General features: G+C 39.9%; 1 protein-coding gene across 14 annotated transcripts in view; it reads left to right on the top strand.

Moving 5' to 3' along the window:
• LOC134212738 (homeotic protein caudal) overlaps positions 1 to 15,416 on the top strand; it is a 58,040-nt gene extending 42,624 nt beyond the window's left edge. For all 14 annotated transcript variants that reach the window (XM_062690846.1, XM_062690842.1, XM_062690841.1 and 11 more), the window contains exon 4: positions 13,372 to 15,416. In XM_062690846.1, coding sequence (XP_062546830.1) covers positions 13,372 to 13,862 — 491 coding nt within the window. In that variant the 3' untranslated portion in view covers positions 13,863 to 15,416. The remainder of the gene's footprint in view (positions 1 to 13,371) is intronic.
• The last annotated feature ends 3,163 nt before the right edge of the window (positions 15,417 to 18,579 follow it).

The following is an 18,579-nucleotide window of genomic DNA, read 5'->3' on the forward strand; positions in this document are numbered from 1 at the left end:
TGCCGAGGTAGTGGGACTGCATTCGGCAAACAACAAACGGCGCAAAATGAATATATTTTACAGAAAAATCAATATTTTACAACTTTTTACAACTTGATTGGACCCAGCTCGGAGTGCCGCGCTTCCGTCGCGCCGGGAAAACTTCCCAATAGTGGTGATCGAACACGATGATGGCAGGAACCCCGGCAGAAAAAAGGGTCGCTTTAGGCATTTACACATGATTGCGTATGACCTTCCCACTGCACTGTTGTTCGCCGTAATTCATTGGGTTCAGGGAGTTTTATGATACCGAAAAGACGATTTGCACCTTTTTAAAAATGCATAAAGCCGATGACCGACATATCGCTAGTCGATGAACGGTTTTTGAATCGTGTTTTGAAAGAAATCTAAAACAAAAACCAAATCAAATAATAAGCCTTGTTAAGTTTAGTTATAACACTTGACGGCCAGTGAACCAATTGTGTCAATTTGTAAACGCCAGCCAAAGTCGTCTCCGGGGAAAAATTACAAAAATCAACACACGGCTTGAACTGCTTCTCCTTCTACCAATCTTGTGATACATATAACTAGACGAGATGAGAGGAACGCACAACATGCGGTTATGATTATTATTATGTTTCATCAAGGGAATGAGCGACAAGATAAATGTACAACGCTTTGTGGAAACGAGCTTCATCGTATTCAGTTACGAGAGGGGTGCGGTTCGCAAGTATAATGTGTTTCGTTAGTTGAATTTTTTGGCAACCTGTTCCACAGTTTCAGTTTAGATTTAAATTTTCTGTTTCCCAATAATCAGGGCTCCCTCCAATTGAAGTCTGTCTTTTTTGCTTCTATTTTGTTTACCAAGAATTATATTTTATAGATAACTTTTTCTGAATACAACTTAGTATAGCGAATATAATTTTTCTAAACTCAATCTAGTAGAATGGAAGATAGGCTATCTTCTGGAAACCAACGATGGAGTCGGTCATCTCATCTCGAAAGTCATCAAAGTAAACTTCCCATCTGCATCGCGATGGCAACGGCACATTCTATCCATTCAAACGCCGGCCCCGATCGTCGTCGCCTGCAACCATAGTCACGGCTAGGCAGCTCATACACGGCCAGAGTGCTTGTGCTTGTCTAATAGATTTGGCGACTTTAGTTTTTATTCTTTTACAGCACCAACACATCTCCAAAACGTGGCAGCCATTTCATTACCCGATGGTCGTAAACATTAAGGAACAAGCCGAATATAAATAAAGAGGTCCTTAACTGAGCTAACCGCTCTGGTTTTTCGATCTTCCCTGTGTCTCTGTTGCTTTCGGAATTTTTCTCCCTGAAGCGGCGTCCATGCTTGTTGTTCGAAAGGACACTTCAAGCTCTGGAAATTGTGCGGTAGAAGGTACGATGATGCTTCGTTCCCCGAAAAATGGACAATGTTGGTGCAAACAGAACCCAGTGGGATCTCACACACGAGATAATAGGAAAATAAAACACATAAACAATTCCCCCTTTACGATTGTTTCGTGAGTCACATACCCCGGTCCCGGGACTCGGGACCGGTTGACGTCGACCGAGATGGGCAAGAAGCATCCGAAGAATCGTTTGCCCCGTATATTTAGTGCCGTCATGGTGGTTTCTCCGGGGTTTAGTTTATCGGCGTTTTATAGTTTGTTTTATAGTAAATAAAACAACTAAATATATCGTATATAAACTACCTACTCACACCCACTAAATTTCGTATCGATATACGTACTTGAGCCAACGAATTGATGGAAGGCTTTGAATACTCTTCAAGTGAAACGTGGAGGTAGGTACTTAAGAGCGTGGGTTCAGGAAACGCTCTGTCCCCTGTCAAAATCTGAAACAAGATTTATGCTTATAGCTTGAAATTGATTTTTAATAACAATCAGCGTGATGCTTTTGCTGCGAACGAGAGATTTACCATAAGCAGTTCCATATGCATGCAGCCGGCTGTTAGGACCTTCCTTAGGAGGGCTCCCTCAAACAAGTTTATTTTCTTTCTGGCCGAATCGATTGAAACCAACTGTGTGGCGGCGGGGCTGTGTAGTTCCACAAACCGTCATTGGAAACTTCTCATTATAAAATGTAAATTTTATAGTCTATTCCGCGGAACTGGAGATAGTTTGACCGCGACTGGCTGGGGATTATTGAATTACAAACTGGTCGTGAAATGACAACACATGAAATCACTTCAGAACGGTCGCGACATTTGAATAAATGCTGTTGTTAAGGATTGCATTTCCAAATTGATAATCTCCGATAAAACTTTATTTCGTTTAAAGCTCTGACAACATCATTAGGAGGAAGTCAAAAACATCACATGTCTTAAAATGCAGTCTTGCATATTCTCTCTACATTATGCTGGTCAGCAATTCTTTTTCTTATATTCTAGCAATTAATAAACGATGAATTTATTTATTTTTCCTCATCAACTTCGATAAAAATCTAAATTTGAATTCAGCCAAAAATTTCACAACTTTATCCATTTTGTTATAACGAAAAAATAACTGAATTTTAAATATTTACTCAACTTCCATCAGTCAAACGTCCCAGGAATTTAACCGAAGCACAGAAACCAAATAATAGGAGCGTAACACCTTGTTGATAAGCGGAGTGATTCGCCTTTTTCATTTATTTAAACAACACCGAGTGGAGCTGATTACACGCGATCAACCATCCATTCAGCCAGTCGCACGATCATAGGCGTACATACTGCCGAAACAGCTGAAGGGACAGGTTCAAAGTTGTAGCATTGACAAAGCGCATCAAACGTTAGAATGTGGGTAGGGTACAATGCGATCAACCGACCGACGGATTTACTGAATTCGGGAATTGAGTAATCTCACCTCTTATCCAATCGCGGATACATCCAGTACGGAACTTATGAGAGTTACAGTCGTCGCTGGATGAGCAGCAGTGCGCTCCAGAATAGGCACTTTGTACCATCGGGTAAATATTTACGCCGGTGTTATTTCGTGTTTGCGTACCGCGTGTTCGTCCCCGTGTCGTTGGGAGTTCGGAACTGTGAAATACACGAAAACACGGTGTCAACAAACAGTGGGAACATGGTGTACTTCAGCAATGATAAAGTATATTTTTGTACGTGGGGTCAGGCGCAGTAGTTCCCAAAGTAACACATAATCGACTTTAATTTTAGCAATGAATAATGTTGGTGATCTATTTTTGCTAAGTGTTGTAAAATGTCAATGGCATTCTTTTGTGTAATTTTCCGAGCACTATTTTTAGAGGCTGACTATCAATTCATGAGGTAGATATGACGAATTTATTATCCCTCAATATTCCTAGAAATTTGTCTTATCTAACAGAACATTGCGGTAAATATGTTATCTGACGTGGCAGAGGCAAAATATCTTTCAAATGCCATTATATAATGTTGGAGAAATTCCACTCTATGTCCGATTTTAACAAAGAGTATCTACCTATGGACAAAACCATCAAAAATTATGAAGTGAATTTAAATTAATTAAATTAATCCTTTTAAAAGCCTTCCTAATGAAAACAAGATCAAACTATGGGCTTGAAAGTGAAATGGCCAAACTTCTAATTACTTGAAGTGTAAAAATAAAATCCCTTTTTTTGGCGCTTATGCTTATCCGATTCGCTCGCAACAAGTCGATTTCGACGTTATACAATGAGTATAAACGAACAATAAAAAGGACCTATGCACCTATCAGTTATATTTTATTTCTCTTCTGTGCGTTTTAACGATTCCGTTAACATTTTTTTTACCGGAATTTGGAAATCCTTTCTCCGAAACTCCAATATGAGCAAAAATGACTTTATGGCATGATTTCGGTAACAGATAAGGGTTATCGAAATGTTTAGCAAAATTCATCGAAAGTTTTGCTTAAATCTAAGCTGTTGGATTCACGACTGTTGCAATATTTCAAATTATAAGTTGTAGTTATTTTGATCATCTGTATGCTCCGATAACTTTTTAAATGGTTGCTGAAAAGATTCGTATTGAAAACTGTATCGAATCATATTATTCCGTACGTCAAACAAGACCAAACATGTCGAGGAAGCATTTTTCATCTGTTTTTAAATTTCAAACTAAACAATGTTCCTTTCGAGTTTTTGAGTCGAAAGAAAAACTAACGCGTTCAGGATGATTAACTTCATCGTTCCCTGAAAGAAAATCGAATATCGATTCTTCATTTTAGGGCAGGTTTATGATATTTCAAGCGGCAAAATGTTCTAAAAGCTCATAACTTAAACTGCCTAGCCTATTTATCCGACCATAACCTTAATTGAATCGAAAATATCAGAAGAAAAGTGTCGAAATCGATAAAAGAATTTAAATCTATTTTCATTTTTTTTTCGGGATAGGCCTGTTATTTTCATAAGCAAACGCTGGCACCACTTACCGCAGCGCAAAACGTTGAAGTACATGACTTTGCATTTGATTACAATTTTTGAATATGTTTGTCTATCCTCCAACAGTCTTTAAAGAGCATTGTCATTTAAATCTGAGATTAGATAAAACATCTCATCAAGGACGGAAATCTTCATTTTAGTATCAGTTGCATCGACACACAGCAGACAGCTTCGTCATTGACGCGTGTTCGTTTTGATCATACGTTTGGCAATGCGGGCACGAATCTATCGCAGCATTCTGTCAAACTTCCAAGCAAAATTTGCCACCTGATATTCAATCGCTAAATGATATTCAAGCGAAAAAAAAAATCAATATCGACTGATGCTGAAATGAATATTTCAGGAAGGAAATGGAAGGAAAATTTAAATGGGTACTAGATCCAGTAAAGCTCGTTGCTATGAAAAATGACAACAAAACAAATGTCGTTGATGTATTTGTTATTGCCCAAAGATGGTCTAGACAAGATAGCCTAAAAATTTGAACATATCGTCATAAGGAGAGTGAATCCTAAGCAAAATGTGATCAGAACACATCGAGATAGATAGATATAGAGATAGAGAGGTTATCGAACGAGATGTAGAAAGCCCAAATGTGTGCAGATTGAAGGGACCGAAGAAACTATCGACATAGGGAGAGATATCGAGATATAGAAGCAGAGTCGACTGTATTTACAATTGTGGTTGACTTGTAACGACAAATCAATCAACTTAGTCAAATTTGTAAAGATCTGACGACTTGATGGTGTGCTGGATGTCACCTGTTTGAGTAGAGTTGAAGTGACTATTGTGTCCCAGCGATCTTACTGTCCCTTTTTGAAACCATTTGTCTGTCAGAAAAAGTTCTACTAGTAATCACTAGTCAGCTACGGATAATGCAAGTAAACATGAACAAACTTTTCTATTGCTAATTTGAACGCAAAATGAAATGAAAAACCAATAGTCATGACTAATAAGCAGCTTGAAGTAGCTCGAAGTTATTCCCATCTTGCTCGGTTCCATTTGTTGACAAAAAAGAATGAGCATGATAGGAGAAACTTGTTGATAGGTATTCAGTTAATTAAAAAAGAAAGTTTCGCTGGAACTGTCCATTGTATGAATCGTGAGTACGGCCGTTCGGCTTAAATATGAAAAGCATAAGCATGAAAAACAAAAGAACTGTCCTTTAAGAACATAATACAATGCAAAAACTGGCGCAAGTGGAACTAATGATTTATTTGATTAAACTTTTTGTAAGATTTATTTCTTCAGACAATCGCAAAATTTATTCAAAATAATAACGAAAAGACAGTTTAAAACGCGCATTTGCCATCAACTGTATATAAACTGTATATACGGGGAAACTGGGGTAATATGCACCCCTGAGGCAAAACAACCCTTAGACGTTTTTGAGTACATTTTCGGCAGATTTTCAGGAGTGTTTACAACAGAGCATGTAGTTCGGATCTCGAACTACGAATAAAACAGTAAACATTCTTGAAAGTATGTCACCGCCAAAAAAGGCAAAAGGTCGTTTTGCCCCGGGGACGGATTTAACCCTAGTTTACCCTAAATATAAAATATAACTTGAAAAAACACATAATGTGAAGGCTTTTATTAGTTAGACTCGAACGAGTTTGGAAACTTACGGTCGCTCTCAGTGGGTTTTGGCTTGATTGTCCTCATGTGGTCGAAGAGTTTTTGATAAAGTTGCTCTGATGAAGTTTTTCGTTAAGTTTAAAAAACGTTAACTCTTTCTACAGAACCTTCACTGTGTCTTAAGCATCAGTTGCTGGATTACATATTTGCACATGAGAATTCTTATATAGCAGATTCTAGCTCTTGTTCAAGAGTAAGATCAGTCATGCTATACAGTAGAGATTAATTATTATGGCCGTTGTCGCCTTCTGGAACATGTTCTATTTTTACATAATGACCGCATATATCAGAACTGGTAGCTCTTGTTATTGAAAATTTTCATTCCAGATACAAGTATTTTGCTCCGTCTCTCGACGCCCAAGAGCTGCATTGCGCTCATGAGATTTTGGATTGATTCAACGTTCCTTTTCGTCAAATGTAAATATTTTTAGCCAAGATCTTCAAGCGTTTCGTCAATGCACTTTCACACGTTCAAAGTCCGCTCAAACATAGTAACCGTACTGTTCCAGCGTGTTCTGATATCAAGTAACAGTTTCAAGGGTTTTCCGAATACTTTAGATGTGCTTCAACGTAAAGGAGGAACTGCTTCTAATATAATGAGCAATACTAGAGTTATGAACTTACTAAAATGTATTTACCAACTTATCAGCGTCACTGATGCTCTCTTCGTTTTCAAGTTCTTCATCACCGTCATCGTGATCATCATCCGATCCCTCGTCATCTTGAGCTACTAGGGTGCTACTAGAACGTTTCTGAACAGCACGTCGCACACTGTGAAATTTAAACTGACGATTTTCCAAACTTAATCAAAACTGATCCAAATACCATCATCCGGTTTCAGTTGGAAATCTGTTACAGCGCTCTCCACTGATCCTACATTTTTTACTGTCACAAAATGGGACCAACACAATGTTGATGTACATATATCGTTTGTTGCTTACGCTAGTCCAGGGTTAGATAAAAATAGTGGCCTTCCTTAGGTCGTTTTTCTATGTCCTGAACGCTTTTGGCCTTAGCTTCATCGGAAACATCATGTATCGGTTTCTTCACAGATATGTTGCTAGTTGGCATTTTTGAGATTGTGAATCCGTCCTTGGAGGCCAAGCGTGCATAAGTTTTTATTTTATTTTTTATCGATCGCCGCCTAAAAGCATTCCGGTTTTTCGGAATCCGATGATAGTTTTTTTTTTAATATCGTCAAATATCTGCCATACTGCACACTATTTCAAACGAAAAGTTGATGTTCTTGTCACCTTGGTTGTTCAAATTCATTCCTTGTTGAAAAAATTGTGACCTGCAACAACTAATCATGGTTGAAAACTGAAATAAGTATTTTTCTCCCTGTAATAGTCATTTGCAGCTGACTGAGTTCCTATAGCGCACTGCGGCAGTAATTCAGTTTCGTGCAACTCGGTTGCAATGCTGCTTTTATTTACAGTTTTTGCAACTGAAGCATCATCGAACGAACTTGTTTACTATATGTTGAGTACCCTTTTCGCTGACTGTTATAAAAATGTTCTTCATATGTTCTGGGGGTGGCCCGTAAATCTGCAGTTGATCCTTGAATATAGTTCGAACAACGTACCGCTGCCTTCCAATGCTTTTATGAATCGATCATAACGTTGCTTCAGCAAGTGTAGCACACTTGGAATCAACTCCTGTACGATCTTGCAAACCAGAAGTTCTTTTTCCCAACCCCAATACAACGTTGGCTCTATCATACCATAGACAGCGAATACACAAGTACAGATATCTTCACGCGAGTGCTGTTAAATCCAACAAGCCCATCTGACTAACTTCGGGAAACCTTGCAGTACTTCGCTTATGATGATGAAGAAAATCCTTTCCCCATCAGTCCAGTATTTCTTTTGGTGGGACTCCACATCAGTTACTCATCAATGCCTCCGTTAGTTGATCAAATACTTCACGCTGCAAAGCCGACCCAAAATGCTTTTTCGTCGTTTTCCGGTGGCTTCAGGGGGATTGATGTTCAATGCTGAATCAAAAAGCGATTGGTTATCTCCTTCTTCATGCTGTGATAGCTTGAGGAACTCCATATCTTCGTTGTCCGGATCCATGTCAGAACCCAGGCCCGAATCACAGTGTGGCATTTTTATATCTATAATTAAAATAAAACGTTCAATGTTGAATGTTTACCTACTTCGCTTGCCGTTTTTGTTGAGAACATTTCACTTGAATCAATGGTGCTGTCCAATGAGCAGCTTGAAGTAGCTCGAAGTTGTTCCCGTCCTGCTCGTTCTTTTTTTATCAACAAATGAACATGAGAGGGATGGGAATATCTTCGAGCTACTTCGAACTAAAGACACTATAAACAAAGACGGGAAATGTTCCAATTGGAATTCCAAATTTACTGTCAGTGTCATTCCAATCGAGCAAAAGACCTGTCATTCCAAAATATCACGCGCAACATTTGGCAAGGGTTCATTTGAACCAGCACGAATAAATATTTTTGTTTTAATATTGAACATGTTTATAGTGAATTGTGGCTTTTTATTGGGTGGTTGAACACGATACAAATAAAATATTTTGGAATTTTGAAATTTGAATAGACCAATGTGGAAAGTATATCCAGCATCAGCAGTGTTGCGCACGCAGAGTTGCCTGGTGATTTATTTGTTCAGGGATCAGACCTCCCGTCTTTGTATATAGTGTCTTTACTTCGAACTGCTCATTGGACAGCATTAATGTCATGTTTGTTTTGCTTACAGGAATCAGTCAGTGGTGCCAGATTTACAGAGGGTTGAATGATTCATTTAACAACCAACATTTTCAAAACAATTAAATTGAAAAAAAAAATCAAAAAACTATTTGTTTTTCATTTATTATCATGTACAGGACTATAATAATTTTACATTTAATAATCAATGGAAGAATGCGCCTAATCATTACCTTGGTTATTGTTGTAAAATATCATCGGCAATCGGTACTCATTTGACAAATTTTCCGTGATGATTTTTTCCCAGAAACTAGAAATAATTTCATTCATTATTACGAACTCGTATTGCTTGGATGTTCCTATAACTATGTCTAAAAGAACATTTCTAAAAAAACTGTAATCTGAGGTGAGAGTGTCATGATGCATAGTGTCATGTCAAAAGACTCGTGAAATTTTCGCTTTCTTCCCTAGTAACATTGATGGATTTATTATGGTTTTATAAATAGCATGCTTAAAGAGTGAATCGCTGCCTAAAAGAGCAGTTTAAAACCATAACCGTCACTTGGGTTGCCCCAGATTTTGTATTTAGAGTAGTAGTAGCAGCGTCAGATAAAAATATACATGAACATCAAAGCGTTAGGGTTTTTTAAAAAAATATTTCCAATTGGGTAGTGCAACATGACGCCACGAATAATTTTGGTCCTGTAATTTAATTACCAGATCAGAACTAGTAGTCATTGGGCTTAGAAAATGTTCGTTATTTTTACGGAAATCTAAGATCGTAAATAAATCACAACGACACATCGATTGTTACTTTTCCAAATTTGAACATCTGCGCCCAAGAAATGCCATCAACTGTGCAGAATTTGATGAAAGCCATCATGTCAAAGGTGCGATTTCATTTCATATGTTTTTTAAAGTGTTTTGAAAGCAACCAACAAACCTTTGGGTTTTATATTCAACAAATTGCTTGGTGAACCACTGGACACACATTCACGTGACAACGGCTTCGGTATGCAAAGACAAGAGTGATGATGTGATTTAGGGCTTAGATTTCGAAACCAACGTGGTCCGATGCGGCTGTCATCACATCGTGTACGGAAACTGCCGCCACGAGACGTTTTTGATTGGCATTCGTTGGAAACTGTAACGCTCCATAATCTTGGGATGGTGGAGCTCGGTCTAGATAAGCATTTTTGCGCATTCACGTAAGCGGTAAGCGGGAAAACAGTTCAACCGAATAAAAAAAAACATTATTTCTTTTTGGAACTGTTACACACAGTCAGTGGAAACCTCTTGTTTGAACACTGTTCGAAAACTCGTTCGTCAACCGGTGTGGAGGGGATTGATAGCGCATGCTAGATCTCTACGGTGCGGAGCACCTCACATACCTTTGGGCCCATACCTTCTCGATAGGGGCATAACAACGAACCATCAAAAGTGCCGCCGCGGGGACCGTTAATCCCGATACGTGAGCTATAACCCTTCATATTTAATTTTTATTTCAGTTCGCCGCACTTAGTTCCTACGCACGCACACAGCTTTACGAGTGCATTCGTGGCCGCTGCTGTTGTGTGTATTGAATAGATAAACCTTATCAGTCCGTAATGATCGTCCATGGCGATACAACTTGTACGTAGAGGTACGTACTTACGTACATTGGTGGTGATTGAATCGCTGGATAAGCCCGCGATAACACATGGTGCAAAATGTAGCCGGAGTTCAATATTTTCCCAAAATCCGGTATTCAATAACCGTCATCAAAGTGTTTCATGTGTCGACCAAGCATGGCAAAAAAATACGACGCCAATCAATTAACGAAGATGCGCTTTATGAGGTGCCATTGCCTCGTAACATCGCGAATTGCCGAATTACGCCACTATTAGGCACTAAGCAAAATGATATTGCCCCCATAATTAGCCAATAAAATCGAAACCGATTTTTATTGTTCGCCGAAAATTTACGACCAAATTTGGTTCGGACCGATGTTTTGGGAACGTAGCTCGCGCTGGTGGTGCGTTTCTTGCCTAACGCGGCAAACATCTTGGCCGATAGGACAATGATACGGGCTATTATTATCTTTCGACATTAGAGTTATTTGCTCGGAGCACGGAGTGATAACGGATTATCAGGCTCCAGACGATCTGCGTTGTTAATCGAAAAGTTTTCGAGGTGGCTTGCGTCGCAGCGGTTATGTTGTACGTAGTAAAAATCTGAACATTGTACAATACAATGTACATATAATCCTAATAATTGAGAGATACTTCTAATTATGGTGTTATTGTGAGATTGACCTAATAAATCATTTATAAATCATAAATAAGTAGCGAATTAGTAATGAATCCACGATGGCTGGAGTTGAATCTCAGTCCCGACTAGGATATTTTCGAGTGGTAAATTTGATCAACATTTCAGAATAAGAGTGATCGAACTTGCCAAATGCATAGTACACCGTTTAGAATCACTCCAAAACCAGCCTCCGTGGTAGCAACGTTCCCATTTTGAATAAGTTGAGGAGCAATTTAAAACCTATCGATGACCGCGCCTACATTAAGAATCAAACACAATTGAATCACCTTTGTTGAGTTCCTCCTGAGCTTCTCAACAAGAATTGTACATGCCATTTTTTTTATATCCGAACATTTTTGTTCTGACCGGCGCTTGAAAGCAAATTTGCTCAAGTACTAACGAAAACCGCGCAAACATCCGGATACAGCACGCAGAACGAGAGATCCACCTAAATCTACCCGAAGATTAAACCAGCTGCGACTGCAACAGCACGTTGGTCCCCCCAAAGGTGCCGCCAAAGGTTCTGAACTGCGCTGATTGAGTGTATCAATTGACAGATGGATTACCGCCGCAAATACCTTCCGACAAACGAACTGCCTGATCCGCGTAATACCACCCGAAGCCGGATTCCGTTCGGCACCGGCAACGACGTCGAAGACGACGTCGACAGCGTTTCATCCTCCAGCCCGTCGACTTATCGAAATCCAACATCAAACGAACTCCTAAAACTCTCTCGGTAATCAGGGGCGATCAGGGCCGGTCGCATTTCTGGCTGTATTAGCCACCCGGAAAGCCGAAAAATTTGTTTGCCTACTTTTACCATACGGCGCGAACCACACGAAAAGTGTTCAAAAAGACCGCCGACAGACAGATCGCGACTGACAACGGAATAAGACCAATAGGCTTAATTATGGAGGCATGCGTTATCTATCGCGTCGACCGCGGCTCGGCTTGGGCTTGGTATCAGTCCCGTGTGGCGGGTCGGCGCTGGTATATGACAAATGCATTCACCCATGGTAAACAGTTCCGTGGACGCGCTGCTCGTGCGAAAGTGTGCATCATAAATAATTTGCCGTAATCTACCCGCAATAAAGGGATTAATACTTTTATGATAATATCAATATAATAATGGTATTGATTTTTATTTTGGTCATATATCTCTGCCTTTGTCACGAGAGCAGACGGCTCAGCAAACACCATCGTGGCAGACGACTCGGCTCCTCCGCATGCTATCGCTTTCACCTTAATAGAAACATCAACCCGACAGCATAACTGTCAAATTTGTCGCCTGGCAACTAAACTGGTTGAAACAATTTGTATTCTTTCATCCCATTTCGCCTAGCAACCCTTGTTGTCACCAACCTCGTAGTTACCACATGTCATAATGAAGTTCAAATTTCGTTCCACCGTTCACCACGGTTTGTCCCTAGGGTCCGTTTATCATGCCTCTTCCCCTCGGAGCGCTCCTTTTTGTCACTTAATAAATATTCATCGTTGATTGTTCTGAGATTTAACTTTCCAACTCTCTCCGGTGGTGGTGCCGCCAGTTAGGCATGTCCTAAGAAGACTCTTCTTCTGTCCCAAACGAACAAAGCACCCCGATCGTCCTGTGGCGGTGGTGACCTTGTTTTCTTGCTGCTGACGAAAACCGATAATTCACACAACAAAAGTGAGAGTAACCAATTTGGGTGCCTACTTCCTCCTACAGCACAGTAGGCCTGCTGTTTTGTGTGTTTCGACAAGGACGAGTGTGATGGTTCGACGATAATGGCTCGGCCTCCTCGTAACGAGAGCAACCGTGCAGAATGAAACGTTGCTAACTTTATTAAAAGTTACGTAACATGTAGCGAAACCCAACAACTGAAGGTTGAATAATGGTTGGACAGGATGATAGCAACAAAACAAGCACCAACAACAAGCAAACTGCGGTTGCGAAAGATTTATGACTTTTGCGATGGAAGGAGGCCGTTCGGCTCGATTGGGCGGTGGTTTTTGCTTACCTTTTCGGGTGTTTTGCGGGGAAGTTTGGCGAGCGTTCGAAAAACTTTGTTACGCTGCATTATTTGTTGAAAATTGTGGGTTTTATGCTTTTGAAATGTGTTTTGCCTTGACGAAAAGTCTACAGGTTTTTATTTCGCAGTTACAGTAGAACATCAATAAATTGACATTTGATTGGCCTTTAGTCCATCGGTACGTTGAGCAGCTGTGTAAAGTTTTTTTTAAATCAATCTCAAATTATACTCTGTGCAAAAGTATTGTATTTATCTACATTTGGCGACTGAAATCTGGAAATTATTCGCATACCTATAAAGGTTTTCGCATTGAAACTAAATTAACGAACTTTTCCACTCTTCTATTTTCCACAGGCAAAACCCGCACCAAGGATAAATACCGCGTCGTGTACACCGACCAGCAGCGCCTAGAGCTGGAGAAAGAGTTCCACTACACCCGATACATCACCATCCGGCGAAAGTCCGAACTGGCCCAATCGCTCCAGCTGTCCGAACGGCAGGTCAAGATCTGGTTCCAGAACCGTCGCGCCAAGGATCGCAAGCAGAAGAAGAAGGCCGAAAATGGCCCAGTCTCGCTGAACGGCCAGTCGCTGGTGGTGGCCCACTCGCAGCACAACGGTGCCCAGTCAATGTCCAGCCTGCTGGTGGACACCAAGCCGAAACTCGAACCGTCGCTGCATCTGTCGCACTTGCACCAGATGAGCGCCATGGGCATGGGCATGAGCTCGATGGGGCTGCACCATGCGCACCATCCACTGCATCCCCACCTGGGAGTGCCCTCCTCTCAGCATCTGAATCAGGGTCCCGGCCCGCAGGTTCCACCGGGATCGTTAAGTATAATGTGATGTGGTTCGTTCGATTAACTTATTTCTTTGGTTCATATAGATTCTAGCGAGTAGAATGTCTCGTGAATTAACACGACCGGTGTAGCCTCGGCTTAACAAAATAAATTTAGTAGGAAATGCGGGAATGCCTAATTGTAGCTAGATTCGATAGATACAATGATTTTCGTGGTAAGGGAAGGGTTCAATAATAGAGCAAACAGTAGAGAAGCATCACAATATTGTTCCATTTTCGAAGTCACAAAACTGCTAAGCCATGCAAATGGATGAAAATGCCTTATTAGTGTCAGTAACATGCAACCATCTTATCACTCTGCACTATAGTAAAATTCCAGTCACGAAACAGCCCACCCCTCGAGGAGGGAACACGGAAAAGCTTTTTATGAATAATTTATGAAGCAACACGCCCCATTCTGGATTCCATTTTCGTGCCTCACAACTCCCCAGAACAACCAAACAAGTTTCCTGCTAGCCTTGTCGTGCGTCGTCGTGGTGAATTTTAGGAACAGGTCTACTTTGAGATTGATCCCAAACCAAATTGTAATAAGCGAACCCTGTTTGAATTTGAGAGAAGAATATAACATCAACTAAGTGCAATGTAAAAAATGATATATACTTTTAATAAACATAATTTTAGTAAGGAAAATTGTTAGTTTTTTCATAAATGCAACGAGTTTAGTGAATAAGTGCAAAGCAAAGACGATGATGAACCTTTGTGCAAAACAAAAGTAAAAATAATGTAAAAAGGAAAACTACTGCATAAACATGCTAGCTTTTCACTGCGCTACTTAACTAGATTGATTGCCTGCTAAGTATTAGACGACAAAATAATATCTATTAGATACAACAAAACAGATACAAAACAACAGAAACAAACCGGAAATAAATACACAGCATTATTTTCGAATCGCAAAACCCCATAACCGGGGCTTTTTTTCCTGTAAATAACGTCTTTCATGTTTCGTTCACCCCACAAATCAGTATTATGTTTTCCGTATTGCATCTTCGGTGGAACTATTAGGAGCCCCTCCCCCTTTATTCTGGTGCACCTGAAGGGGCCAAGGGGTCTGTACCTAACTGTTGTCATTGACCCGCGAAGCCACGTAGAAGGTGCTAATTGTTTCGCATGGTCAAGCCGGCGGGCTCTAGCATCTTTGCGAAATTCGAAAGGAACTTAACAGACGGTAAAGCAGATGAGATAGGGAACAATTATTCACTATGCGCAGTCGTGATGGACAGCAGAGACCCGTCTTTGTGCTTTTGTTGTTTTTTTGGGGTAATATAAGGGGTGTTTCCCACGGTTATTAGTCGGTTGAAGATATGTTTGTTTCAACAAAAAAGTGCTAAATCGAGATTACGCTACAATAAGTTATGTTTTTTGTCATTTTATCATTTCAAATGTTGTAATAATTTGCTCAGTAAACTTTATGCAGTCGATCTTTACGTTAATTTAATTGATAACATATTATGTAGATTATTTCTTAAATGTCTTGTACCTAGCGAAGAAGAAACACTTAATTATTGTAAGTGACACTGAAATAAAGGTATAATGCTTAACAGATGGTTTTTTATTCAAACGTTTCATCTAGCTTCGAAATCCTTATAATTCTTTTAGTCAAATGGTAAGAAAACTATTTTTGTAACTCCCACAGATTTCATGCAAATAGATTTTATTCTGCTCTATTATTGAAGGATAAATAGAGTGCTCCCCAGAATTCAAAGACAACGATTAAACTTTGTGTTTCACTTCCCCTATTCAATTATGACTCGTTTCTCTTCCCACAACTGGCCATATATTTGCAAGTTCATTAAATTTATTATTTGTTGTCCACTCCTCATTACGTAGAGGAGCATACAACGGGTAAATAAATATAATTGTGGGAAAGTTTAACTAATATGAACGAAAAATCAAATGGATCTCACCAAATTAACATCCTCTATTGTCTCGAACCAGGAGTCTTCAGTTAGCCTAGCGAACAAAGGCGAGTTTGATTCTCGGACCGGCCTAGGACGTTTTCGGGTGGGAAACATTATCGGTTCCCTGGGCATATAGTGTATTCTATGACGCGTTCGGAGAAGCCACCACTTCAAAGGCGGACGTACATGGTATTGGGTCCACTGTATTAGCTTGATAGGTTTTATTGCACACGCGCAATGTTCAACAGTATTTCATTCAATTGCTGCAGAATCATTTGCGGAAATTTACTAGCCCCGAACGGTCATTATGTTTCCTTGGTATTAAATCTCTCATGGCTTTCTAATGACCTTTTGATCATGAGCATGAGCATGATTGACCACCCACGGTTGCTACTCCGTTATTTTAGGTCAGCTGAAATTACACAGAGAACCAACAGATGATGTTTGGGACTAACATAAGCTTCAATGTGTAAGAACTGGTAAGCCCAATTTAAACAATACCAGCGCCGGCCGTGTCCGAATGCAGGTCATTTAAGGAATAGGTAGGAAAATGTTGACGTGATACTCGCTTTGATGGAAGCCGACGAGTCATCTGCACTTCCACGAGAAATCATTGGGAGGTTGGATATATGTGGTAAGGAGTGTGTAGCCGTGTGTAGCGTGTAGTTTGATCAAAGTTAACCAAAAACACAATCGAACGCGCACTAATCAATTGACTTACCGACCTGGCCGGTCACAGAACAAAATATTTCGATGATTGCACAACCATTCTGCGTGATAAAAAAAATCTGATGGGTTATGTACAAGACACGACCGCCCAACGTAAACTACGTAGAACAGTTTGGTGCATTGAGGAATGTAGTCATATATTAAGATAATTCATTTGAATACTTATGTCACTGGTTCAAAACAAAATTATACCATAACTTAAAATATAAAAAAAAATGTTGGATACCGTAGTCAGGGGTGACGTCCAAGCCCTTACCGACAGTCTGGAGGTCGGATAACAAAATCGTTCAAAAAGGTCACTTATAATTCAGTTTTATTGTTCTCAGATACATTAAATCTATTCTACAAGCATTCTATGTAGTTGAAACAGTGACCCATTCTTACCCCCATTTGACCCGTTGTCTCCCCGACGACGGTACGATAACTTAAAATTTTAACTTTAAAACCCCAAGTGGTAATAATGCTTTTCGCAATTCCAACTGTTGCATTCGACTTAGAGTAAAATTAGTAGGGATTCAGTTTCATTCCAAATTTTCGACCACTATTCTAGTTTATTTGTAGTAATATATAGGTGGAAATAGTGGAGTATGATTATTAAATAATACTATTCTGAAATAAAAATAACTCACTAGCGTTACATGGTTATGATATCCCAAGCAGCACACGTTGAGCCAATCTTGTTGCAGTAACCATATTGTGAGAGAATTCGGGCATATATAAGTTACTGTGATCGATGTGCAATATGTTTGTTGCTGGGGGTGAATACTGGTGAGTGCGTGTACCACGATTTAGCGATTTTACGACAGATGCGAGACGATACGCATCGGCCCTGGACCTTGAAAAGAATCTCTGCTCTGGCTACGGACAAACAGGTGCCTCTGTCCAATGGTAGTCAGAGCATCGAGTCATCACTGGTGGAACAATACGAGCCTTGGACCTTTGGCAGAATCTCCGCCTTCTGTTATTTGGAGTGACGAGGAATAGTTGGCAGAGAAGGGATAGTCGTATTGTTGATTCCGACAAAGAAGCGCGAGTCGATAAAACCCGGTTGCGCCAACTAGAAATCAACAAATACTAGCCATGTACCGTTTTGACTCAAATTCCGAACTTTAGCTTTTAAATGCCCATTTTAACTTTATGCGTGTAATTTTCTCCACAGGAGTTTGAATTCGTTTGTTATCTTGATCCTCAGTGCGGAAAACCTATGACAGTTTTAGTTTTAGGGCGCTAAAACGCCAGTGTTCGGAATATGAGTCATATTCGGGATTTGAGTCAGAACGGTACCAAAAACCAAGCCATTCGGTTGAGATGCGCCAGAGTAGTAAACGCTGCGGACGGGAATAGGGTATTTGTAATATTTTATTACAATCTAACTCCCACTATCTGGCAGTGGCATTATGGATAACATATTCGTGCAACCATATTATTAATATAATTGCAAGATTCTTAGATCCGGGAGCTAGAAAGTAATAGTTCTATTGTAACCTATAGCCCGTTTCAATAAAGTATGCGTTCCGAAGCTATAGCCGTTTACAATAAGCGCATGATTGTACCCACAGAGTATCTGAAGTGCATTCAAACTTCCTGAATTAAAATTGAATTCTTTTGATTTTGGCGCATATTTAATAATAAAAATATAATTAACAATTTGCAGTTTATCATAAAATGGCTTACCATTTTCCTAAGTTATCTTTGAATCGAACATGTTTGTTCATTTGCATTGCGATTATCGCATTATGACATTGCATTGCCGTTGCTAACAATCGATCATCCTATCCTTGCACAAACATGCGCTTGTATGTATATCGCTGACTGCGGTCACTGCTCTGGCCCTACTTTTTGTGGCAAACTGGTGCGAAGCACCGCACAAAAACCAACTACACTGAACGACGGCCGAATGAGACTCACGTTGCGAACGGGAAAAAGAGGTGCTGCCAAAATGGTCCAATACCCTACTTTAACGTTGATAATCAAATGTTTCAATATAACTGGAAAATTGGTGGAGAGTTTCCGAGTCGATTGATATATAAATCTTAAAAATCCATCGTAAGATGAATGCGCTATTAACGTTCAA

Source organism: Armigeres subalbatus, chromosome 2, assembly GCF_024139115.2.
Source record: "Armigeres subalbatus isolate Guangzhou_Male chromosome 2, GZ_Asu_2, whole genome shotgun sequence".
In the NCBI taxonomy this organism is placed as follows: Eukaryota; Metazoa; Arthropoda; class Insecta; order Diptera; family Culicidae; genus Armigeres; species Armigeres subalbatus.